This window comes from Hemicordylus capensis, chromosome 1 (assembly GCF_027244095.1).
Source record: "Hemicordylus capensis ecotype Gifberg chromosome 1, rHemCap1.1.pri, whole genome shotgun sequence".
Classification (NCBI taxonomy): Eukaryota; Metazoa; Chordata; class Lepidosauria; order Squamata; family Cordylidae; genus Hemicordylus; species Hemicordylus capensis.
Window position 1 is genome coordinate 348,154,555 of NC_069657.1, and position 25,268 is coordinate 348,179,822.

Consider the following 25,268-nt stretch of genomic DNA (forward strand, 5'->3'; position numbering starts at 1 on the left):
GTTGTAATGACCTGTGGCTGCACAATAAAATGTTATCCTTCTCCTTCTGCTTCTCCTAATATCTTTACTATTTTATTACTGATTAAATGTTACTATATTTTCAAATATCAGTCAAATGAAATGGAAACCCAGTGTGCTAGTCTTGAAGCTGTTTGACCCAATACAACTTGAAGCTCTCATTTCCACTTGCCCACTAAGAATGCAATATGCCAATTACTTTTATATCAAGCTCACCCATTGTCATTTCTATGTCATGAAAGTGATTCTTGGAGCACACACATCTTACTGCAGAGATCTATCTGTCACACTCATAAGTTACATTATTAGAGAGTAAGTCAAGGTGTGGGTGATTCTTGCATTTGCTAATTAATGTTGCAAGAGTGGGCCAGTTCAGATGTCACATGGAAACATGGTTAAATCTTGGCCCTGTGTGGCTTCTCTGGCCCTTAGGAACACACACTCCCTGTCTCCTGCCTGCACACAAATCAGAAGAATTCAACTTCTGATTGTGATTACAAACAAGCAAAGGTCAATTGTGACATCCAATCCAAATCAACCTATCTTAGTTTATTCTAACCAAGTTGTGTGATATAAACTGTGACTTGAACCCAAGGTTTGAAGTGGATATTGTATCTCAGTTTATTTCAAGCAATTTGGTTAGAATAAACGAAAACCAACGAATCTTGGTTTGGTTCTAATCAGAGTCTGTAGAATTCTTCCATCTCACATGCAGGCAAGTGAGGGAGGAGCATATGTTTGAGTCTGGAGATGTCACATGGTGGAACCAAGATTTAACCATGCTTCTGCATGACATATGAACCAACCCAATGAATGCAACAATTTCTGAATTAAAGTGGGGGGGACCCATAATGAGATATTTTCATTTTCATTGGGTGTGTGAGTGTGATTTTATTGAGCAGAAGAGTGTAGATATGATTCTCCAGTCTAGATTTTGGTACCTAGCCCTTAACTGCTAATCTTTTGTAGGCATGTGAATGGCACTCAGATTCCCATTCCAACCCATTACTTTATTGTGCTGACTAGCTGTGAGAATCAATCCAGCACTCCATTGAACTGTTTGGGCTCTCTGAATGTTCTGCCTTTCATTCTTCCTCATCGTCCTGACAACACTGAGAGCTGTGCCGTAAGTATAGCATTGTGCACTTTGGGCAAGTCTCCTCTTGTCACTGGATATGTGATTCCTTCAAATGTTGTCACCTAGGAGATCTTTAGATTCGATACCTACCCACATGGGTAGTCCTGGCTGTGATTGGAAAAGATAGGCATGAAACTGAGTTATTAGGAACCATGTCTTCTCTGTCAAACTCATTTTTCTTTTCAATATAGTAGTTGGGAGCTGATGTAACATAATGGATAAGAGACTAAGCTACCAATCAGGATATCGCTGGTCGCTGCCATGGACTCAGAAGTAGCCTTAGGCATGTTACACTGACTCAGTTTCAACTTTGAATTTATAATCATGATAATGATAATAATGATAATGGTGTGCATGGCCTGCAGCATAATGCTGGCACTGCCAGACCTGCTCACACAGCTGCGGGGCTCTAAAATGCACAGCAATGCTGCGCGCAAGAGGGCAGTACCATGACTGCTGCCCCTGCGTGATTGCACATCACGCAAGACTTCCATTGGGAAAAATGGAAGCCCTGTGTGAGGATGTGCAACTGCACAAGAGGTAGCAGTCCCAATACTGCTCTCTTGTGCTGCAGCATGGCTGTCTGTGTTAGAGCCCTTAAATGGTGCGGGCAGGTCTGGCACCACCCATGCTACACTGCAGGGCATGTAAGCCACAGTTATATTATATTATTTTGTATTACTAGGGATAATATTACTGACCTGCCACAGTATTTTTGTAAGGATAACTCTAAAGAACGATATAAATGTTAATTATTGTCATCATTGTCAATTATTGTCATCAAAAACAATGATGAGTAGTATTGATTAGACCAATTTCACATGTGCTACTTAGAGAACCTTTTAACTTCCTTTTTTGCTGTTAGTGTGCATGTGTGAAAGTCAGAGCTTTTAATGTGCACACGTATCAGGTTTTTGAACTGACCAATGAACTGACCAAGTTCATTACTTGTGGCACTTTTGGACAGATGCATTCTCTCTTAAGTGCATTTTTAGTCCTCAAACACCACCTGTCTTGTAGAGTTGTGGGAAGGCTCTTCCACATTTTAACCTTCTTCCCTGTATGTAGGTATAGATCCCTTACACTTACATACAGAGTTTCTCCTTCTCCACCTTCTCCATGACCATGCAGCATGACATTTCCCTAAGTGTTGTTCACCCCATCTCTGGTGACAATGATATGCAGAGGCACCCTTGTCAATTTCACTGATGTGTTTCTTTCCTTGTACTAGTGTTGGCGAGCAGACTAATATTTTAAAAACAAGGATGAGGCATCTGTAAAACTTCCCTTTACTTTGCCTCTGTCTTGACAGTTTCAAACTGATCAGAGTGGGAGACAGTGAAGGAAAATGGCAGAGGGGTGGTTAGGTAATGCAAAGGGTAAATGGCACACTCTGACTGCTACCAAGCATGTCAGGATGGAGTTACCTTCAGATTTTAATTGCAGGGTGTAGAAGCCAGCAACAGAGGTGGGCAAATGAGGGCCTATCTTCTTCTGGACTAGCTGGAGGTAATGTAGTGACATTTAAAGTGGGAAAGGCATAACTTGTGAATGGTGGTTGTGCATCTTAACTGAAGAAGAGGAAGATTTCCAGGCGGTCACTAAAGTGCTTGGAAATGTCTACATAGCAAAGCTTTTTCAATGACCTTCTTTAAAGCGCAATAATAGTTAAAAGTTTAAAAACATTCAAAAGTTAAACTTCTAAATTTAAACTTAAAACTAAACCACAGATGTAACAAAATAGCAAACATTTCAATGTAAGACATCATCCTCAGTGCTATAAAAAGGTGGCTGGGTTTTGTTCTTAAATACAACTCCATACCATGATTCAGCTAAAGAACTGAAGGCAAATCAACCAACCCTGTGCAGCTCCCAATATCACATATGGTGGGGGGGGGGGGGGGAGAAAAAGAAAAAACCAAAAACTGTGGAAGGAGGGAAAAGAACACAAAAGCATGATGAAGTTCATATACTCAATAAACAATGAGGTCATTCACACAATCGAAAACTGTGTTCTACCTGGGTTTGGGAACTGTGTGTACTACCAATTTTTGATTGTGTGGAAGCAAGGTTAGAGGAAAGCCTGGGCAGCTTTTTCTCCTACCTTGCTTCCACACAATCACTTCTACCCAGGTTTTCCTCTAACCTTGCTTCCACACAATCAAAAATTGGGAGTACACACAGTTTCCAAACCCAGGTAGAACACAGTTTTCGATTGTGTGAATTACCTCATAGAATTTCATTGCTTTCCTCATTTCCTCTTTAACATTTATAGTTGGGTGAAACTGCTCTCTATATGGCTTCTCTGATTTTTCATTTCCTCACATCTGTCTCCACAGCCAAAGTGAATATCTTTGTATTCACTACTCGGCCTATTATTATTATTATTATTATTATTATTATTATTAATTCGATTTCTATACCGCCCTTCCAAAAATGGCTCAGGGCGGTTTACAAAGGGAAATAAAACAAATAAGATGGCTCCCTGTCCCCAAAGGGCTCACATTCTAAAAAGAAACATAAGACACACACCAGCAACAGTCACTGGAAGTACTGTGCTGGGGGTGGATAGGGCCAGTTACTCTCCCCCTACTAAATAAAGAGAATCACCATGGTAAAAGGTGCCTCTTTGCCCAGTTAGCAGGGGTTGATGTTGTTCTTTAACATGCACTGCCCATGGTTTTGTTCTATCTCTATGCTGTATGTCTGCCAGATGTTCCTTATATCTTTTTATCAGGGGTTGACCAGTTTTGCCAATGTCTACATAAGTTTAGCTCTGAGAGTCTGTAAAGCACCTGACAACAGTTAGCACTAATTCAGATACTGGCAGTATCTGAAGTAGGGAAAACCACCAGAACTTTCTGCCATTAATGTTTTGCTTTCTTGTGACTGCTTTTTGCTTGTAGCGTTTGTCTCTACCCATTTTCCCAAAGGAAACATCCTGTTTGATTTATTTCTTTTTTTTAAAAAACACCCCTCAACAGATGTGTCCTGTTTGTTGATTCTTATAGGCCATAGTTCGTCTTTAGTAACCATTGTTCTTTTACCTGCTGGGAAATTAACTATTAAAGAGAGTACAAGGTCCCAGAGCAAAGAAAGCATTCGCTGGATCCATTGCCCAGATACCCCAGTGCATGGCTATATAGGAAAAATCAACAAAAGGCATCTGTAGAGTGTAATTTTTTACATGACTGACAAGTTGCTGTCTGCTGATGTAGAGAATGTTGTTAGAATGTTGTGCTGTACTTAGAATTTGTTTCATTTGTTTGCTTCAGCAGGATGGATTGTCCGAATCGTTGTGGGTTGAAGAAAGGATGCAAGCTCATGTAGCACGTGTCCGCGATGTGGAGCTTCTGACAGGCCTGGATTTCTACCAGGAGAGAAATCAGACTCTTCTTCCTGAGATTCTGCAACTGAAGACATTTTTGCCAACGTTTGAAACTGTTATTTACTGATCATGTCTAATTTATTGGTGGAGGGTGGGGGGTGGGATCTGGTTAAATAGGTTCTTTCCTTGTTAGCTGGAAGAACCCATTGGAATCATAAATCCTTTTCAGAACTTCAACTCAGGACTGCCCCTGGGAGGATGTGGGGCTAGGGTCAAGTGGCACTCTCCCTCAACCACACTCCCTTTCAGCTGCTGCTCCTCACCCCACTCCCTGCTCTGTGAAATGAAATGAAATGAAATGAAATGAAAGGAGTACTTCTGTAGAGGAAAATTCCTGCCTTCGTGCTGTCCTACTGGATACTAAATTAACCCTTAAGCTACTAGGGAATTTTCCTTTACAAAAGCACTCCTTTCATTTCATTTCATGGAGCAGGAAGGGGGGCAAGGAGCAGCAGCTGTCAGGGAGTGTGGGGTGGTTGAGCTTGGCCCTAGGGCCTGAGAGAGCAAGGGACTGGTGATGATCACTCCACTCACCTCACCTAAACGATGGGCCTGCTACAACTAATTAAGATGATAAAATCAATACAGAAAATACTTCATGATTTTCCTGCAGTTACCTGTTCTGCATGTTTCCTGCAGGGTTTTTTTCTGTCTCTTTTTTGATGATATCAAGCCTTCAGATTACATCAAACTATGGAGGTTGTGTGTGTGTGTGTGTGTGTGTGTGTGTATACACACACACACACACAAATTTAAAGCATATTGTATATCACAAAAGTACAGTGGCAATTATGAAGTATAATAAATTTATGTATGATTTGTAGAGTTTTATTATTCTCTTCAACAAAGTTCACAAAGCGGTTTACGAAGAAAATACTTAAATAAAATGGTCTCCTGTCCCCAAAGGGCTACAGGGATCTTTAAATCATACAAAAGGGCCACTGTCATGTCCCAGACCTCTGACTGAGAAGAGTCAGAGGAGGAACAGGAGGACTCAGTTGGGAGTGCAGGCTCAGAGGCACAGCAACAGGATTTGGCAAGGAGAACAGACTCTGGAGCTGTGGAATCAGAACAGCTTCTGGACATGAGGAGGCTGATCAGGAGGAGGCTGATCAGGAGGAGGCGGGGAGGCTGATCAGAGAAGACGTCTCAAGAGGAAGGTTCAGTGGGAGACACGCAGGCGCAGGATATCACAGGAGAGGAAGTAGAAGTGCTGACTCAGGAAAGCCTGATTGGCTGCCAGTTATCTTGAGCCCTATATTAAGCAGTCTGTTATTTGCACAAATTGCTGTCAGCAACTTTCGCTTACCGCAGACCATGTTCCTATTTAGAATTCCTCAACCTTTCGAGTTCCAGTTTGCCCTTGTTCTGTTCTATTCCTTGCTCCATTGTCCCTTGTTCTATTCATTCCTTGCTTTGTTGTTTTCCTTTCAGTTATTACTCAGTTATCATAGAGGGGGGTACCTAGTTTAGTTCAGGGGATTTTATTCGTTTACTACTATTTTTCTTTGTGAGTCTTTCATTTTCCTTCGTGCAGCTACACTGCTACTTTCTGTTTAACTCACAGGGGGAGAGCTGAAGTGGTTGTAAATCCAGTTGGGTTATCCGAACTAACAGATTTGCAACAGTCACTTTTTTAGTTTGCAAACTGATATTCCACAATCATACAGTAAGGGTATTCCCATGAGCAGCCTACTCCAGGCTAGGGCAGCCCAGCCTGGGTTTGGCTGCCCATGTGAAGTGCCAGGAGCAAGGTCACTCTCAGTGCTTCCCCCGTGACGAGCCTAACTTTGAAACCCAGCATTTAGCCAAGGTTAAATAAACTGGTGCTTAACCTCGGCCGGCAATCATATGAGCAATTTCTGCAGGGTTAAATGGCTTCCCCATGCCAGCCCACTTGCATTTCCAGCAGCAAGCTGGGGGTGGGGGAGCGACTGCACTCATGCTCCTGCCCCCCCCCCACAGCCCTGGGGAGTGCACAGCTGAGGTCGTGTGCATGACCTCAGTGGGGCATTCTTGTTAAAAGGCTGAAATGAAGGCTTATTTGTTAAGAGAGTTAGGGCCAGTTCTCATGTTCAAAATAATGTCCAATAAATGAAAACTCAGTGGTGCATGCTCTCCTGTCAATCATGAGAACTGATGAAAAATTAACTATGAGCTCCATTGCCCATGGAGATCCAATGGACCTCCTGGAGAGGTTCATCTGCAGCTGCCACCTGTTTGTCTTGCAGCTACTCAGGGACAGCGCTTCGGCTGCTCTGAGACTTTGGAATGAGCTCCCTGCTGAAATAAGAGCCTACCCATCTCTGACAGCTTTGAAAAAGTCTCTAAAGATGCATTTATTTACCTAATATAGTAAATTTTACATCTGAATTCCATCTGTTGCTCTGTGCAGTGCCAACCGGAGATCAGGAAAAACTTCCAGATTCTCACAGCATGCTCCTTGGTAGTGTGTGTGTTTTCATTTACCTGACACTGAGACCATTCTGATGACCAACCTTATCCAGACTAGAACTGCCCTACCTGAGCAGGGCATGTCATGAGAACGTCCAGGATTGGTTGTGATTCCGGTGCTTCTCGGCTGGGTAGCCTGAAGGCACAGGGGCGTAGCAAGGTTGGAGTGGGCCTGGAGTCAAGATTTTAAAATGGGCCCCTCACTGCTGATTAACAAAGGAGACTTTCAACCATGCAATGCGATCTTATGTATGTTTTCTCATAAATCTTAACAAATTCAGTACAGTTTGCTTCCAGGTAAGTGTGTAGAGAATTGCAGCCTCAGGCAGCAAATCTAAGCACATTTAGCTGGAAGTGCATTTCACTGAAACCTAAAGGACTTTGCAATTTTTTGTCATGAAACATGGACGTTTTTGATGCTTTTTAAATTAAAAAAATATTTAAAATCCACAATTTGTCCAATCCACTTCAATTTAAATATACATATTCCTCCCACACCTCTCTGCTCAAAACCAAAGCCCTATGCCCATTCATTCCAGGTGATCTAAAGGCTGGGGCTGAAATGAGGTTGTTTTTTTATGAAGGCAAAAGGCAGATTCTTCCATATCGGGGTGGAACTACTTTTTAAAAAATAGTTTCTTTAATTAAAAAAAAAAAATTTAAAACCAGCAAATTCCTCAATCTCTGAATTAAATATTCAGTGTCATTTTAATCTGCCCTACATTCCCCCACCTTATATTAAAACTCTATGGCAGGGTTTCTCAACGTGTGGGTCCCCAGATGTTATTGGACTTCAACTCCCATAATCCCCAGCCCCAGTGGCCTTTGGTTTGGAATTATGGGAGTTGAAGTCCAATTACATCTGGGGACCCACACGTTGAGAAACTCTGCTCTATGGCAAGCAATCCCTAAATATCTGGTGGAGGGGAATAACCACAAAAAGGAAATTGCATCCTACCTCCATTACTAAGCCTGAGGAGTCAAAAGCTGGGCAGAGTGGTGGTGGGCAAGGGCAGCCAGCGCTGGCCACCCTCCCTCCCTCCCTCCCTCCCTCCCTCCTTCCTTGCTGCCTGCCTGCCAGCATTCGAGTTCAGGCTTCAGGGAGGCCTGCATGGAGGCCTCTCTGGATGCCCTGCTTACCTGCTGAACAGCTGACAGAGACTGAAGGGGCTGCAGCAGCTTGCAGGCTGCTTAACTCCCCTGGCCAAAGCAGGAGGGCTAGCAGGAGAGGGGGCCAGCAGGCAAGGCAAGAGGGACTGGCTAAGGGGCCTTGGGGAGCACTCCAGGGCCCGTGGGCCTAGAGACATTTGTCTTCCCTTGCCCAATAGAACATACGCCCCTTGGACATGTGGGTGAGTGGGCAGCCAGCAGCCAGCTCAATCACAGAGCTGGGAGGAAGGAGCATCCCGGCAGCCAGCATTCTCTCAATGCACCACGCTGCTTATGTGTTGTATTGTGGGATTCCTGGAGGCCAAGCTTCACTCCTCCCAGCTCCATCTCACTGTGCTGCTTGTCACAGTGCTAGCCCCTGTTCTAGCCTGGGCTAGGCTTTTCGTGCTCAAAACATTCCAGTGAGTTGCTTAAAACATTTCACTTTGCTATTCAGTTCCATATGAACAACTGGATTTGGAAAAGTCAGTATTTGATCTTTCAAAAGCAGTTTTCTTTGAGTAGTGGAATTAGCAAAATTGTAAAGCTTAACTGTTGCCAAAATAGGAACATGAAAAAGTAATATGTACTGCCAATACAGGGAACATAGGAACATAGGAAGCTGCCATATACTGAGTCAGACCCTTGGTCCATCTAGCTCAGTATTGTCTTCACATTCTGGCAGCGACTTCTCCAAGGTTGCAGGCAGGAATCTCTCTCAGCCCTATCTTGGAGAAGCCAGGGAGGGAACTTGAAACCTTCTGCTCTTCCCAGAGCGGCTCCACCCCCTGAGGGGAATATCTTACAGTGCTCACACTTCAAGTCTCCCATTCATATGCAACCAGAGCAGACCCTACTTAGCTATAAGGGGACAAGTCATGCTTGCTACCACAAGACCAGCTCTCTTCCAGTGAACAGGCAAGTACCATAGTTACCCAAATAGAAGATGATGCTGAATTTAAGGCAACCCCCTTAAAACATACAGGTTCACTATAGGTGTAACCAATATTTACCTGAAAGGAGGAGGACACTGAATTTGAGATAACTGTCAATTTCTTACATCATAGATCTTGGAGTGGGGGTGGGGAACCTAGTCTTGGATTCAAAATAAATAGGGAATGTTGTAATAATTGTTTGGGGCTAAGTATACTGGCTGCCATCCAGAACAATGCCCCATGGAATGCTTCCTACTACCACTGCACCTACACAGCACAACCTAGGGAATATTTTCAGGAAACACAGGGTATTTCTGGAGGCAGCACAAAGTGGCAACATCCACTTCCCCCTACTGCGTGCCCAATGCTGCACAGTTAGAAAAGCTTGCCAACGCTCTTTCCGGCATGTCTGCAGGGCATTGCTCTGGTACATCCAGAGCATTTAGCCACAGACTAAAATGTTTGTCCAAGGCCAAGTGGTATCTATTGCAGAAATTTATTAGCAGAGGAAATATTTAGCATCAATAGAACATAGGTTCAGTATTGATAGATGCTAATAGATAAGGTGTTAGCTTGGTTTGGCTTGAGCAATAGCAATAGCAATAGCAATAGCACTTACATGTATATACCGCTCTATAGCCGGAGCTCTCTAAGCGGTTTACAATGATTTTAGCATATTGCCCCCAAAATTCTGGGTACTCATTTTACCGACCACGGAAGGATGGAAGGCTGAGTCAACCTTGAGCAAAGCAATTGGGCTACAAGAAGGGCAGTATGACCTATGATTTCAGCTTCCTTAAAAGGTTAATTGGTTCCACTTCCAGCAAAAGATCAATTTCCATGAGTTCTCCCCAAGTTCATCTTTCAGACAGACAACTTGCTGCTAAAATTTTCCCATCAATGGAAACAAGACAAGTGCTTAGGAAATGTTAAGCTCACCACAGTAGCTATGTTCACCTACATCAAAAGATGTTCTCTGCACCGTTACATAAAGTGAAAACCCACAATTGATGTACACATATCAGGTGACACAAAAGGTTAAGGAATAAGGGTTCTAGCCAATCAATAATCCAACATAATAATCTGACGTCAGATGCAGGGGGCATGATGGCAATATGCGGAAATGGGCCATGAGGCCCTGTTTGTAAAAAGCTTCAGCCAGCGCTGGGTTCCTAGCCTGTCGGAGAATGCATCTCGCTGCCTTTTAAGGCAGGGAAAGGCACTCCCAAGCCAGGATGGAAACTTAGTGCTGGCTGAAATGTGTTACAAACTGGGCCATGCCATGTTTCCGCATATTGCCACATCCCCTGCGCATCTGATGTCAGAAACGGGGCGTGGCTAGTGCACCAGGGGCCACCAATGGCGGGTCGCTCCCATGGCGCTGACAGCTTCCTACGCACCTGCTGTCCAAGGCCTGGTAACCTCAGCTAGCTGAAAAAGATTGCATTCAGCTTGACCAGTGGGAAACATAATAATGTACTTTTATATCATTAACTGAATAATTGCATCTGGACATTTTTCTGTGGGTCAATAAGACAAGCAGTGCTGGTGGGCCTAGCTTTTTCAAACAAAACCAGGGAATCACGGACAAAAAGCCAAAGCGTAAACAGAAATCTGTGAAAAAACCTTAAACAAGGTAAACATATATATGCATATAAATACTAATGAATAAACATGAAAGCATGCTACAAATATTTACCAGGTTTACAGAACAAGATATAATTGCAAAGAGTTACAACAAATGCAGCAGACTGGAAAATGTTATGTCAGTACAAACAGACTTGGGAAGGGTAGACAAAATACAAGTGTGAAAGTTCAAGGCCAAATCTTCACAGCTGGAGTACAAAACATGCACAGTACTTTGAAGCCAGAGATGCCAAACAAATCCTCATTCTTCACAAAACTGGAAATATGAATCCCTTTCTTCACAAACTGGAAAATGAATCTCTTAACAGGTGTCCTAGGTAATCTCACCAGTTTCGAAACAGTCTTCCTCAGAAGTACATCATATCTTATGTCCTGAACAACCTTGCTCAATAACACGGCACATAACAAGTGTTTGCACATGCATGCTTGCCTCCTCATGCTTGTGCAGACACATGCTCAGAGCATGTGTCACAAAAGGTGTGACTTTTATGTCCAGTGGTGGGGTTGACAGAAGGTTTCTTAACAGATTCTCCCTAGCTACTACAGTTATATCCCAGTTTGTAATAATATCTTTTGATATTTGTTCCTAATAATATTTTGTCAAGATTTTTGCCCATTATATTTGTTTTTCAAAGTAACCATATGCTTGTTTAAAAACATAATATTTTCTGCTATTTGTACTAACCATTATGGGAAAATGTCTTGCCACTAAATTCAACAAGACGAGTCATGATGAGTGACTCTAGACATGTCTGGAGACTTCAAATGGTCTGGATGGAAAGTCTGTAGACAGTCTTTGCCTTCATTTCTTTCTTACTGCCATAAAGTAGCCCCATGTCTTTGGAACCCTGAAACTGATATGGGTTTGGGGAGTATAAATAAGGTGTGGTAACAAAACCATCTCTCCCAAGGGTAATCTAGGCCCATGTTTTTATAACTGCTTTCTTCATAAATGCAAAGTAATCTTACATAGATTTAACTAAGGGTTTATTCAGAAACAACTCCATTTTCTCCTTTCTCTCCCTTTTCCTTTCTGACTCCACCTCCAACTCACTCTACAGGATCCCACTGGGACAAACTTCCCAACAACAAAATATAAAAGATTACTAGATAGAATGCAACACATCCCTCCCCTTTATAACAACCAGAACTGAATTAATTTAGTGACAAGACTTGAAATCTCTTAGGTGGTCTCCTGTCACACACATTTCTTCAAATTCTTAGGTTATCTGGCACAAGAGCTGTAAGTTGTGTTTTTTCTAGTATAAAAGACTGTCCACTAATTTCATCAGCTTCCTCTAAGAGGTCAAAACTAGAGGCAAGATCAAATTCCTCTCTGGAGATCAGACTCCCTTTCCTATTCCCCATAGTATGCATGCTGGAAAGTCTCAAACTGTTCCATTGGTCCAGAATATCGGGAGCATCCCTTTCTCACTTGATAAGGCAGCCATACTCAATGTCCCGTACCAGAAATGTCCACAGTTTTGTACTCATTTCCAATCCACATACAATTTGTATTTTTGTTGGTTATCCCTTATCCAGTCATGAATCTCCACATCCTCAGAGTGAGATGCCATGGAAATCCCTATCAATTGTTGTAATTAGGTAAGTTTGGTGGTAGCTTTGCATCCTCTCAGCAATTCAAGCTCAGCAGTTCAAACAACTTCACACTAAGCCATTCCCTTAAGGATGGTACAAGGAAATAGTTTTGTGTTTTATCCCATGGCTTTGCAAGTATTGCTCCATTTTGAATGAGGTAAGCTGTGTTTCATTGTTAGTCACTAGTTCTTTAGGAAGACCTTCTCTCACAAAAACTGCAGCCATGAACCGAATCACCTTGTTTGTAGTAATGTTGCCAGCAAAGGAAACTTCTGGCCACCTGGAATCTTTGTTTTGTGGGTTGGTTATCAAAAGGCCCCATTATATCCAGAGCAAGTTTTCCCAGGGACCATTGGAATACTCTACTGGAGTCAAAAAGTGGTAAAGGTCTTCTACAATTTGTCACATACAGCACAAGCCATACAGTGCTGGGTTACATTTTCAATGTGTTTGTCCATATTTGGCCATAAAAAACTTTCTCTGATTCACCTTTTAGTCAAGCTCATGCCCAGGTGACCTTCATGGACAATTCCGATCACTTTTGAAGAGACAGCTCACTTGCTACATGCACGTATATTTGAAGATGTTCAGCTACCTTTTGCGTGGCCATCCATTAGTTATGTAAGGTTTAAGTATGTCATCAGCACTGAATGCCACTTTCTTTCCAGAAGATGTGGATGAAGCTATTTGCACAGTTTTTACTCCTTCATACTCATCTTCTGAAATCTCCTCTTGGCCTAGAAATGGAAGTGGATATAAACAATCTGCAGTTGTATTCCACCTGGAAAACAAAATCCATAAGATCCCTGACTAGTAAATAAACCAGATAAGGGCTTATAGTCTTATCATCAAGTGAATTTTCTGCCCCACAAGTAAGTTCTGAAGTGCCTCACAACCCAGAAACATGCTAGAGAATACATCTTCTCTGATGAAGTACATACTCTGGAAGCAAGGTCAGCTGTAACTTCCCTGTCCCTTTTTAGCTAGGCCAAGACAACATCCAAACCATATTCAAAAGCATCGGTGGTTACAGTAGTGTGCCTGTTGGTGTCAAAAGAAGTGAGAGCAGAGCTTTCAACAATGACCAATTTGCTAGTCTGGCCAACTTGCTAAAAACTAGCCTTGCCAGATACATCCCAGTTAAATGCTACATGCTTTTTAAAAATAAGAGTGAGCTCACTCTAATTGTGCTTTGATATTCTGCACCTGCCCAAACTGCTTGATTGGTGGGGGTGAGAGCCACACCCATTAGGCTTCTGATCTCTTGGCTCTTATTAGGGTGGGCAACAGCCAGAGGGAACTCAGAAGAGTAACTGGAAGACATGCTGTGGAGTAAGGAGCTTTTATCTGGCTTCTATGCTCCACTTTCCTGGGTGGGAAAAGGGTCCAGCCAAGGCTTTGCTGTGCTTTTTCCCTCAAGAAAAAGGGAAAGGCTGCAGGCTGTTTGTTATCTGGGGTGGACCTCATTCTAATTGTGCTTTGATATTTTGCCCCTGGCCAAACTGCTTGATTGGTGGGGTGGGAGCTGCACCCATTGAGCTTCTGATCTTCTGGCCCTTATTAGGCTGGGCAGTAGTCAGAGGCACAGCCATTGATGCAGGCTGCCTGTAGGTGGCTGCCAAACAGGGCTGGCCTTTGGTGGAGGTCTTCAGGGGTGGGACTGAAGGCTGGGGCTGACTTATGATCTTGGATCGCTGGAAGAAAGACTCCTGCTCACTTCACTGTTGCCTAGTATTGAGTTAGGCCTGGTACAGATATGTGTTTGGGGTTGAACAGAGATGGGGAGATGGGGGAAGATCCTGGGGCAGCTGTACCAGTAGTGGTGGGGAATTGATGAAGATTTATTTATTTGATTAATATACTGCCCCTCCAAAATGGCTCAGGGTGGTTTACAAGAAATAAAAATTAAAATCTAACAGTTAAAATCAAAACTATATCAATTATTCATTTTATTATTTATTATTCATTTTATTATTTATTTTATTTATTTATTTATTACACTTCTATACCGCCCCACACACATGTCTCTGGGCAGTTCACAATGATAAAACAGTTAAAACACATATAAAGCCACATAAAAACAATTAAAAACTAACAATTTAAAACTAACAATTTAAAAATAAATATCAGAATTAAAACCTATGCATTATTAATTAGCTGAAAAGGCCTGAGTAAAAAGATGGATTTTTAAAAATTGTCAGAGATGGGGAGGATCGTATCTCAATAGGGAGCACATTCCATAGTCCCGGGGCAGCAACCGAGAAGGCCCGTCTCTGTGTGGCCACCTGACGAACCAGAGACGGACCTCCAAAGATGACCGCAATGGATGGTGGGGCTCATAATGAAGAAGACGTCCTCTCAAATACCCAGGGCCTAAGCCGTTTAGGGCTTTATAAGTTATAACCAGCACTTTGTATTTTGCCCGGAAACCTATAGGCAGCCAGGGTAACTCCATCAGCAGAGGTGTAACGTGGTCTCTCAGAAATGACCACTGTTTTGAGGTCATTGATCTCGAGAAATGGGCGCAGCTGGCATATCAGCCGGAGCTGATAGAAAGCACCCCAGGCCACCGCCTCAACCTGAGAAACCGGGGAGAGGTGTGAATCCAGAAGTACTCTCAGACTGCGAACCTGTTCCTTTTGGGGAAGTGTGACCCCATCTAGAACAGGTAGATTGAAATCGTCTCAGGAGTTCTAACCCCACACAATAAGTATCTCCGTCTTATCTAGATTCAGCTTCAGTTTATTTTCCCTCATCCAGCCCATTACTGCTTCCAGGCAGGCATTTGGGGAGGATATGCTCCTGAAGAGGTTGACATAGAGAAGTAGATCAGGGTGTCATCAGCTTACTGGTAACACCCAGCTCCAAATCCCCTGATGATCTCTCCCAGCGGTTTCATGTAGATATTAAAAAGCACTGGAGAAAGTAAGGAGCCTTGAGGGACACCGTACTTAAGCTCAGATTTTGAAGAGCAACAATCTCCAGTCAATACCATCTGGAATCTGTCTGAGAGGTAGGAGCAGAACCACTGTAAAACAGTGCCTCCCACCCCCAACACTCTAAGACGTTCCAGAAGGATACTATGGTCGACAGTATCAAAAGCCGCCAAGCGATCCAAAAGGACCAACAGCTTCACACTTCCTCTGTCAATTCCCAATTGGAGATCATCCATCAGGCCAACCAAGGCAGTCTCCACCCCATAGCCCACCCGAAAACCAGTTTGAAATGGGTCTAGATAATCAGTTTCCTCCAAGACCGCCTGGAGCTGAGAGGCCACCACCCTCTCAATTACCTTGCCCAACCATGGGAGGTTGGAAACAGGCCTATCTATAATTACTCACCTCTGAGGGATCTAACGCAGGCTTCTTTAGAAGAGGTCTAATGATTGCCTCCTTAAGACAAGGAGGCATCCTGCCCTCCCTCAGAGAAGCATTTATGATTTCCACCAGGCTGCCTACAACAGCCTCTCTGCTAGATCGAACAAGCCATGTTGGGCAAGGGTCAAGAGAGCAAGTGGTAGGCCTCACCATTCCAAGCAGCTTGTCCACATCCTCAGGAGTCACAAACTGAAACTGATCCAGTCGAATCATATAAGAGGAGTTGTCGGACACCTCCAGTTCAGACATCAAATTAATTGTGGAGTCTCCATCTATGTTGAATCCGAGAGATTGTATCTGCGAAAAATTATTTAAACACATCGCAGTAGGTAACTGATTACTCCAAGTTCTGGTTCAAGGGATGGGGGGCAGATACTAGTCCCCTCACAACCCTGAACAACTCCGCTGGACGTGAACTCACAGAGGCAATACGGGCAGAAAAGAACTGCTTCTTTGCCGCACGTATCACCTGAGCATAGATCTTTAAATGTGCTCTATGTCGTAATCTGTCAGATTCATGTCGAGTCTTTCTCCACTTGCGCTCTAGTCGCCTACCTTGCTGCTTCAGCCCCCGGAGATCTTTCGTATACCAAGGGGCCAGTTTTGAAGTAGGTCGGAGGGGATGCTTAGGAGCAATCGTGTCTACTGCCCTGGTGAGCAAGTTATTCCAATTCTCAACCAGGGCATCAACAGGATCAACGGCAAAGCCAACATTAAATCTCTCCAAGGCTTCGTGGAATCCTACTGGATCCAATAACCTCTTTGGGTGGACCATTCTAATAGGCACCTCGCCCCTGCGGAGGTGGGAAGTGGTCGTAAGTCCAACCGTAACCAGATGGTGGTCCGTCCATGACAATGGGGAAATCATAGGAGTCCCCACCTACGGAACACCACCCTGATAGGAGAAAAAGACCAAATCAAGCGTGTGACCTGCAGTGTGCGTCGGTTCAGAGAGCGCTTGGGATAGGCCCATAGTTGTCATGGCCGCTATGGACTCCTGAGCTGCCCCAGACAAATTGATCCCAAAATGAACATTGAAGTCCCCCAGCACCAAAAGTCTGGGAGACTCCAACGCAAGTTCCGCGACCAAGTCCGGAACAAACAAACAAAGTCATTTAAACATCAACATCAAAATCATTTAAAACCCGCTTTAAAAATGTAAACCATGAATCTAATCAAAAACCTGGGTGAATAAATCTGTCTTCAGCACCTCTTTAAATGTTGCCAGACATGGGCAAGTTCTTATTTCAACAGGGAACACATTCCAAAGTCCAGGGGTAACAACAGAAAAGGCCTGTTCCTGAGCAGCCGCCAAACGAGTTTGTGGCAATGACAGGCAAACCTCTCTAGATGATCTCAACAGATGGTGGGGGGCATGGTGAAGAAGACATTCTCTTAAATGCCCAGGGCCTAAGTTGTTTAGGGGCTTTATAGGTAATAACCAGCTTGTTGTATTTTGCCTGGAAACGTATTGGCAGCCAGTGCAATTCTTTCAGCACAGGAGTGATATGGTCTCTCCTAGATGATCCAGAGACCAACCTGTCTGTCTCATTCCGGACCAACTGCAGTTTCCAGACTACGTACAAAGGCAGCCCCACATAGAGTGCATTGCAGTAGTTAAGATTGGAAGTGACCAGCTGATGTACTTCTGTTCTGAGGTCATTTATCTCAAGAAATGGATGCAGCTGGTGTATCAGCCAAAGCTGATAAAGGGCACTTCTGGCCATTGCCTCAGCCTGGGACACCAGGGAGAGGTTTGTGTCCAGAAACACAAATTTGGGTGTCATCAGCATACTGATAACACCCTGCACCAAATCTCCTGATGATCTCTCCCAGCGGTTTCATGTAGATATTAAACATGAACCCACTGGGAGAGATCATCAGGAGATTTGGTGCAGGGTGTTATCAGTATGCTGATGACACCCAAATCTCCTTCTCCATGTCAACATCATCAGGAGAAGCCATAACCTCTCTAAATGCCTGCCTGGAGGGAGTGATGGGCTGGATGAGAGGTAACAAACTGAGGCTGAATCCAGATAAGACTGAGATACTTATTGTGTGGGATCGGAACTCGGGAGATGATTTTGATCTGCCAGTTCTGGATAGGGTCACACTTCCTCAGAAGGAACAGGTATGCAGTCTGGTGGTGTTTCTGGACACAAAGCTTGCAGATGCAATACGGGAGGAAAAGAATTGCTTCTTTGCTGCACGTATCACCTGAGCATAGATCTTTGGTGTCGCCCTTTTGGTGGCGACCCGGCTGGTGGTGGGCCCGCCACCACAGGCAGCGTTCCTATAAAGACCCAGCACTGGGCAAGTGACCCCAGGAACTGCTGAGTCACTCACCCCTGGCCCCAATCCTGCACACACTCTTCCCACGGATGTTACCCATAGGCAGCTGGAAGCAGTCTCACAGGGGAAGGAGAAGCAGGCAGGCAGCAGCAGGAGCCACCACCACCCACTCTGTCTCTCACACCGGGCAGCACTGGATGGGAAGCAGATGGACTCTTCCTCCCCTCTGCTAGGCTTCTAGGAGACTGAGAGACAGGCAGTACTTCTATCAAGACCCAGCACTGGGCAGGTGACCCCAGGAACTGCTGAGTCACTCATCCCTGGCCCCATATGGCATTGGTTGGCCAGTGGGCCTTTATAGGGGAAGGGAATTCAGAAATTTAATTGCTGCTTCCCCTTCCAGCAGGCCTATCACCACTATTGGATCCAATAGGATTCCAAGAAGCCTTAGGGTTGGCTCTGCTGATGATTCTGCTGATGCTCTGGTACAAAGATGGAATAATGAACTCACTAGAGCAGTAGACACAATTGCTCCTAAGCATCCTCTCCGACTTGCTTTAAAGAAAGCCCCTTGGTATTCAGATGAGTTATGGGAGCTGAAACGGTTAGGAAAGCAATGAGAGCATAAGTGGTAGAAGACTTGGTATGGGTCTGATCAGGTGCAACACAGAGTACATTTGAAGACTTATGCTCTGGCAGTGCAGGCAGCAAAGAAGCAGTTCTTTTCTGCCCACATTAGCTCCACAAATTCATGTTCAGCTGAGTTGTCTAGGGTTGTGAGGGGGCTAGTATGTACCCTCTCCTCCCTTGAATTCAAACTTGGAACCATTGGTCACTTGCTCTGACATTTTTAACTTTTTGTGGGTAAAATCTCCCATATTCAGGCTGAGCTGGATTCCACAGTTACTACGGAGTCTATTGTGGAGGTGTCCAGCAACTCCTCTTATGGGATTAGATTAGATAATTTTCAGTTTGTGACTCCTGAGGAAGTGGACAAACTGCTTTGGCCTGTGTGTCCTACAACCTATTCCCTTGACCCATGCCCAACTTGACTTATCTCATGTGATAATCATTATCAGAGAGGGTCTGGGAAATATGATAAATGCTTCTCCAAGGGAGGGCAGGGTGTCTCCTTGTCTTAAGGAGGCTATTATTAGACCACTTTTGAAGAACTACACTGGATCCCTCAGTTGGCTAATTACAGACCTGTTTCTAATCTTCCATGGTTGGGCAAGGAAATTGAGCAGGTGGTGGCCTCTCACCTCCAGGCAAGTTTTGGATGATGAAGATTATCTAGACCCATTTCAAACTGGCTTTTGTGGGGGCAATGTAGTTGAGACTGCTTGGTCAGCTTGGTGGATGATCTCTAGTTGATTGACAGAGGGAGTGTGACAGCTGATCCTTTTCTATCTCTCTGCAGCTTTCGTTACCATTGACTATGGTTACCTTCTGGGACCCCTAAGGGAGGTGGGATTGGGTAGCACTGTTTTGCAGTGGTTCTGCTGCTACCTCTTTGGCAGATTCCATATGGTGTTGCTTGGAGAATGTTGTTCTGCTAAGCAAGAATTGAAGAGTGGAGTCCCACAAGGCTCCATACTGTCTCCAATGCTCTTTAACATCTACATGAAACTGCTGTCATTGATCATCAGGAGATTTGGTGCTGGGTGTTATCAATATACTGATGGTACCCAGATTTACTTCTCCATGTCGATCTCATCAGGAAATGGCATATCTTCCCTAAATGCCTGCCTGGAGGAGGTAATGGGCTGGATGAGGGATAACAAACTGGAGTTGAATACAAATAAGACAGAGGTACTGACTGGGTGGGGTGGGACCCAAGAGATGGTTTAGATCTTCCTGTTCAGGATGGGGATACATCCCTCCTGAAATATCAGGTACGTAGCTTGGGAGTGTTCCTGGACCCTAAGCTTTCCCTGGTTTCTCAGTGGCCAGGAGCGCCTTTTATCAGCTTCGGCTGATACGTCAGCTATGCCCATTTCTAGAGGTGAATGACCTTAAAATAGTGGTACATATGCTGATAATCTCCAGGCTTGACTACTGTAATGCACTCTATGTGGGGCTGCCTTTGTACGTAATTCAGAAACTACAATTGGTACAGAATGCGGCAGCCAGATTGGTCTCTGGGACAACACACAGGGACCATATAACAGTTTTAAAAGAACTGCACTGGCTGCCAATATGTTTCTGAGTGAAATACAAAGTGCTTGTTATTACTTATAAAGTTCTTAACGGCTTGGGTCCAGGCTATTTAAGAGAGCGCCTCCTTTGTCATAAACCCTGCCGCCTGTTAAGATCTTCTGGAGAGGTCTGGTTATGGCTGCCACCGACTTGTTTGGTGGTGATCCAGGCCTGGGCTTTCTGTGTGGCTGCCCTGAGGCTTTGGCATATGCTCCCTACTGAAATAAGAGCATGTCCTTCTCTGTCGGTTTTCAGGAAGAACCTCAAGACTCTCCTGTTTTTGAAAGCTTTTAATTAGGATTAACTTTAATCATTTTAAAAACATGTTATAATAACTATTTTATTCTATTTTTATTGTATCATGTTTTTTAATCTGTGACTCTTAAATATTTTAAATTTTGTGCACCACATAGAGATGTACATATCTGGTGGTATAGACATATGATAAATCAATAACAGAAGATGCAATGGAGCAACTTTAGAGGCAAATTGTCTAACAAATTCAGAGTAATACTTGCGAAGTCCTAAAAATGAGTGTTGCATCCTTGCTGTGTGGCTCTGCTGCTTCCCAAATAGCTTTCACCGAGTCTGTTTTGGGATGTACGCCACTCTGACATGTTGAAGCTCTTCTCAGAATCAGTGAGAAGAGCTTTAAGGGCTAACTGCAGGGAAGGAGGGTTAACCTTACCTTCCCTGCAGATGATCAGAAGGGGTTCCCTGCATGGGTGGATTGGCGGCGCAGACAAGTGGGAGCTCTCTTCCCATCCCCCCATGCCTTGTCCGGCAGCTCTGGGGGTCAGGCGAAGGGAAGCACTGCCGTGTGGTGCCCCACCCCCGGAGCCCCAGTAATGCACCACGCTAGCAACCACAGCAGGCACATGATTGGATAACCCATTTTTGGGGCTCATTCACATCTCAATCCCAGGTTAAACAGCAGACTCCATAAGCGGGCTTGCCACCGAGAGCTGCACAGCTCCCAGCGGTTCTCACGACCAGAAGAAAACAGGCTAGGCTGGGCTCCCTTAGCCCGGTTTCTGCTGGTCATGAGAATAGCTTCATTGTGTGACCCAAGTACATCACAGAGTGTGTGCAAAACTGACATTTCTCTGCAGAGATAGTAAGTCCATGTCAGTCTGTCTGTCTAGCTGCATCATGCTTCTCAATGGTTTTGCCATACACTAAATTGTGGTCCTGAAATTAAGTGATGCCATCCATAGTCCCTTAAATTGCATGCATCATTTGTTGAAATACGGAAGCTGCAGAGGCTAATCCAAAGGGCAGTCTTTTGTATTGAAAAAGACCCTCTGCGGTAATGAAGGCTGTGTATTAGTGAGAACTGTTGAGCAGAGGAATTTGATGATAGCCGAAAATGAGCCCCAAGTTGTGAACACTGAGACCTCTTTCAGAGTAAGCAGCATTTAATTGATATTGGGTGATGGATGAAAACCCACTACCATGTTGGAGTTGACATCTCTTAAATCTATGAACATTCAAAGTGCACTGTTGGATCTCTGCACAAGAACAATGGGAGAGATTCATTCTGATGAATCAACAAGCTCTATGGTGTCAGCATGCTGTAGTCTAAAGAGCTCCTCTTTAAGTTGTTGGTGCAATGCTATGGGTACATTCCTTACGCTGTGTTGCACAAGTATTGCATTTGCCATCATCTGAGTTGTATGTTTGAAATGTATGGCAGTGCCAGCAGTATTAGCAAAAATGTCTGAGAAACCAGCAGCCATTTAAGCAAATGGATGCTCCACCTGTAATACGGGTTCTATGCTATTGGGGTCTAACACTATCTGCAGATCTTTCTGATGTTTTCAGTCCAATATTTAGATTTCTTTTATGACACATACACTTTCCCTTCTGCCATACATCCTTTGTATTCCAGGACAGCAGTGAAGTATCCATTTATGGCAATAGGGGAACCTCTCTATCCCTATGGGTGGATGTCTGAAAGCTGCAGGTGCAGATCTGATGTTGTAAGAAGTTTCTTGTAAAGCATACAGGATATGATAGTGTACAGAGAACCAGAATCAGCCGTCATCCATACTTCATGGCTATTACTTTTTACTTGACAATGTGGAGAAGCAGACTCTGATTCTGTCACACTTAAAACACTGTCAGGGAGTGGTTAATCTGCCTCATCATATGGTGAATCAGTAAGGGAGTCGACAGCAGACTTGAAAACCTTAGCAAAGCATCCCCCGTTTTTTGGACCTGTTGCAAGTGACCTTCTGTGCAGGACAGTGAGCAAGATTGCTTTTGTCTGCAGAGTCTCCACATTGGTAGCTAGCTCCTCCTTTCTTGTACTACCACTTTCGAGGTATAGTGGTTAGAGTGCTGGACTAGGACCGGGGAGACCCGAGTTCAAATCCCCATTCAGCCATGATACTAGCTGGGTGACTCTGGGCCAGTCACTTCTCTCTCAGCCTAACCTACTTCACAGGGTTGTTGTGAGGAGAAACTTAAGTATGTAGTACACCGCTCTGGGCTCCTTGGAGGAAGAGCGGGATATAAATGTAAAAATAATGATAAAAATAATAATAATAGTGCTGTATGGGACAATTTGTCTGGAAGGACTTAGACTGTACAGGCTGTATTCCAGGAAGTTGGTTTTGGGGTACCAACGAGTGATTTGGCACAGTGAAGAGCACTTTCCACCCCACTAGCCATCTCTATATATTTTTATCCAAGATATGTTTCCACTCCAATAACAGTTTTTCATACAGTTTGGAGCAGTTTGTTTTCATAACAATCTGATCCCCGATGAATGATCCCATAAATCCCTTATGAATGATCCCATAAATGAAAATTTTGAAATTTTGTGAACTATACCTAGCTAAAACCAAATTAAAAAGCTGAAAGTTATCAAGCAAGGAAGTTAAAATCCCACCAGAAATCAACTGTATTTGACTTAATTGCTAAGATAATTCATAATTTCAGAAATGAGGTCTGTATTTCCAGATCAGCACTCGCTTCCCCCTCCCCTTTTCTCCTCACAAATATTCCAGCTGATCTGAACATGCTCCAGTGCTGTGGAAGCAGTTATGGCCCCAAACACATTAAATAGTCTGATTTGGGATTAGCCATACATAAAGTATTTGGATTTCACATTTTAAGATGCAGGAAGGTCATTTCTACCAAATGGTATTAGTTTCAGCCATGTACCTTATGATGTAATTGATGCCTCCCTTTACCCCTCTTCGGAGCAGCCTGAAAGGGGTTAAGCCCCAACAAAGTCAGTTAGATAGGAATTATGTTCATTCTTCCCCAACAGATACTGTTTGTTTCATCCATGTACTTTTAAATGTAAGTAATGGCCCTAAGAAGGTGTTTTAGGGGCTTGCACCCCCTTGAAGCCCCAGCAGCTGCTCATAAGACGGGTGCATTTGGAAATGACAGAGCTAGTTTAACAACTCTAGATAGTCAAACCTGTTGTATCTTATCAGGTAAATTGTTTGACATGGGCTCTTGTACTATCAGGCATGTCTTGTTCTGCCTAAAGAGATAACTGTGGCCCATCCTGGGAGCAGAGCATGCTTGTCACAGCAAACCACCCTGCCTAGTGTTTCATATCACATAAAATAATCTGTTAGTGGTTATTTGTTGTGGTTATGTCGCAGTTAACAACATTAACTGAAAGCTTCAAAACAGTCTTCCAGAAAGCTACCTTTGCTGATTCAGGCATTCAGCTCAGTTTGCTTGAAGCTTAAGTTTTCAGTTTTGCTATCCTTTTCAGTTATGCTTACCTTGCTAGGTAACTAATTCAGAAACATGGTGTTAATCCTAGTTCACATAGTACAGGACTTGCCATTTGTAAACAAACTGGTTTGCCTTGCAGCTAGGCAAATGGTTTGCTTTCACCACTATGTCTCAGTCAAAGGTGAATGTTCTTGATAAACTAAATGGGAGCCTGCTATGTTTCCCAAGTCCCCCATCCCAAGTAGACTCCAAAAAGTGGTCCACAAAAAGTGCCAAGAAAAATTGTCTATGTCCTTAAATAGGCCCCCTTGATGTTTTCTTGTAATTAATTTCCTCACTCATAGACATGCTCCCACTACTTCTGGAATAAATAGAATCTTCTCTGTATTTACCATGTATTCAAGTGGTTGCTGCAATCAGCAGCTGCTCATTGAGAAGCTTTCCCAGTGAGGTGGAAATAGTTTCCCAGAGCTTGCTATACTTTACATGCTGCAGTTCTTGACAACGTAGAGAACAAGAAGTCGGGAACTACTGCTTTTGACATAAGTGACATGTTCAGTAGCATATACATTAGACTGATTGACAGAAACATGATTAACAATCCCAGATCAGTTTTGTAAATGTCTGTAAATCAAGAAATGCACCCCCATAAGTACTGATAGCCACCTAACTATAATTGGCAGTCGATCACCAGATCTTGGACATCCACTTAGTGTAATAGTTCAGTTTGTGACCCAAGTCAGCCACTCTGACATATAAATGGATTTATTTATGTATATGCATGTGCTTGTTTGTTAATAATACTTACTTATATCTTTAAAATATAATTCAGATAGGCTCAGCTGGGGTTTCCATTGAGACAGTGATCAGGTTCACACCTGCTTAGCCTGCGCATGTGTGTGGGCCACTTGTGCGGTGATGTTCACCAGGGCTGTAAGGAGGTACGTTGCAGCCCCTCGCCAATGCTTTTGGGGAGAGTGCTGGCAGGGGAAAAGCAGCGGGGCAGGTAATGGCACCCCACGCCCCTTAAAGGACCCCCCACCTCCGAACCAGCTCGAACGGGATTTTCAAACTGATTCAGCACTCCAGAAAAGGAGCACCGAACCGGTTCGTGCACATCCCTAGTTCTCATGGGCAGCCAAGCCCAGGCTTAAGCATAAGCCTGGGCTTGGCTGCCTCATTGTTGTAAACCATCCAGAATCTTGCATTTTGGGTGGTATACAAATGTGTTAAATAAAAAATAAAAATTATGCCTGGACTTGGCTTTTCATGAGTACAGCCTCTCTGTCCCTGAGAACTGGAGTGCATCTGCTGGTCTCAGGTTGGACCACTCTCCTCCTCTCTGCTCCTTTCCCAACTTTAATTCT

At 43.9% G+C, this 25,268-nt stretch overlaps 1 protein-coding gene across 1 annotated transcript in view; it reads left to right on the top strand.

The window, feature by feature from the left end:
- The window catches only part of ENPP3 (ectonucleotide pyrophosphatase/phosphodiesterase 3), a 106,059-nt gene extending 101,448 nt beyond the window's left edge, over nucleotides 1-4,611 (top strand). The window contains exons 24-25 of the mRNA XM_053281260.1: nucleotides 988-1,144; nucleotides 4,435-4,611. Coding sequence (XP_053137235.1) covers nucleotides 988-1,144; nucleotides 4,435-4,611 — 334 coding nt within the window. The remainder of the gene's footprint in view (nucleotides 1-987; nucleotides 1,145-4,434) is intronic.
- Nucleotides 4,612-25,268: the final 20,657 nt, after the last annotated feature.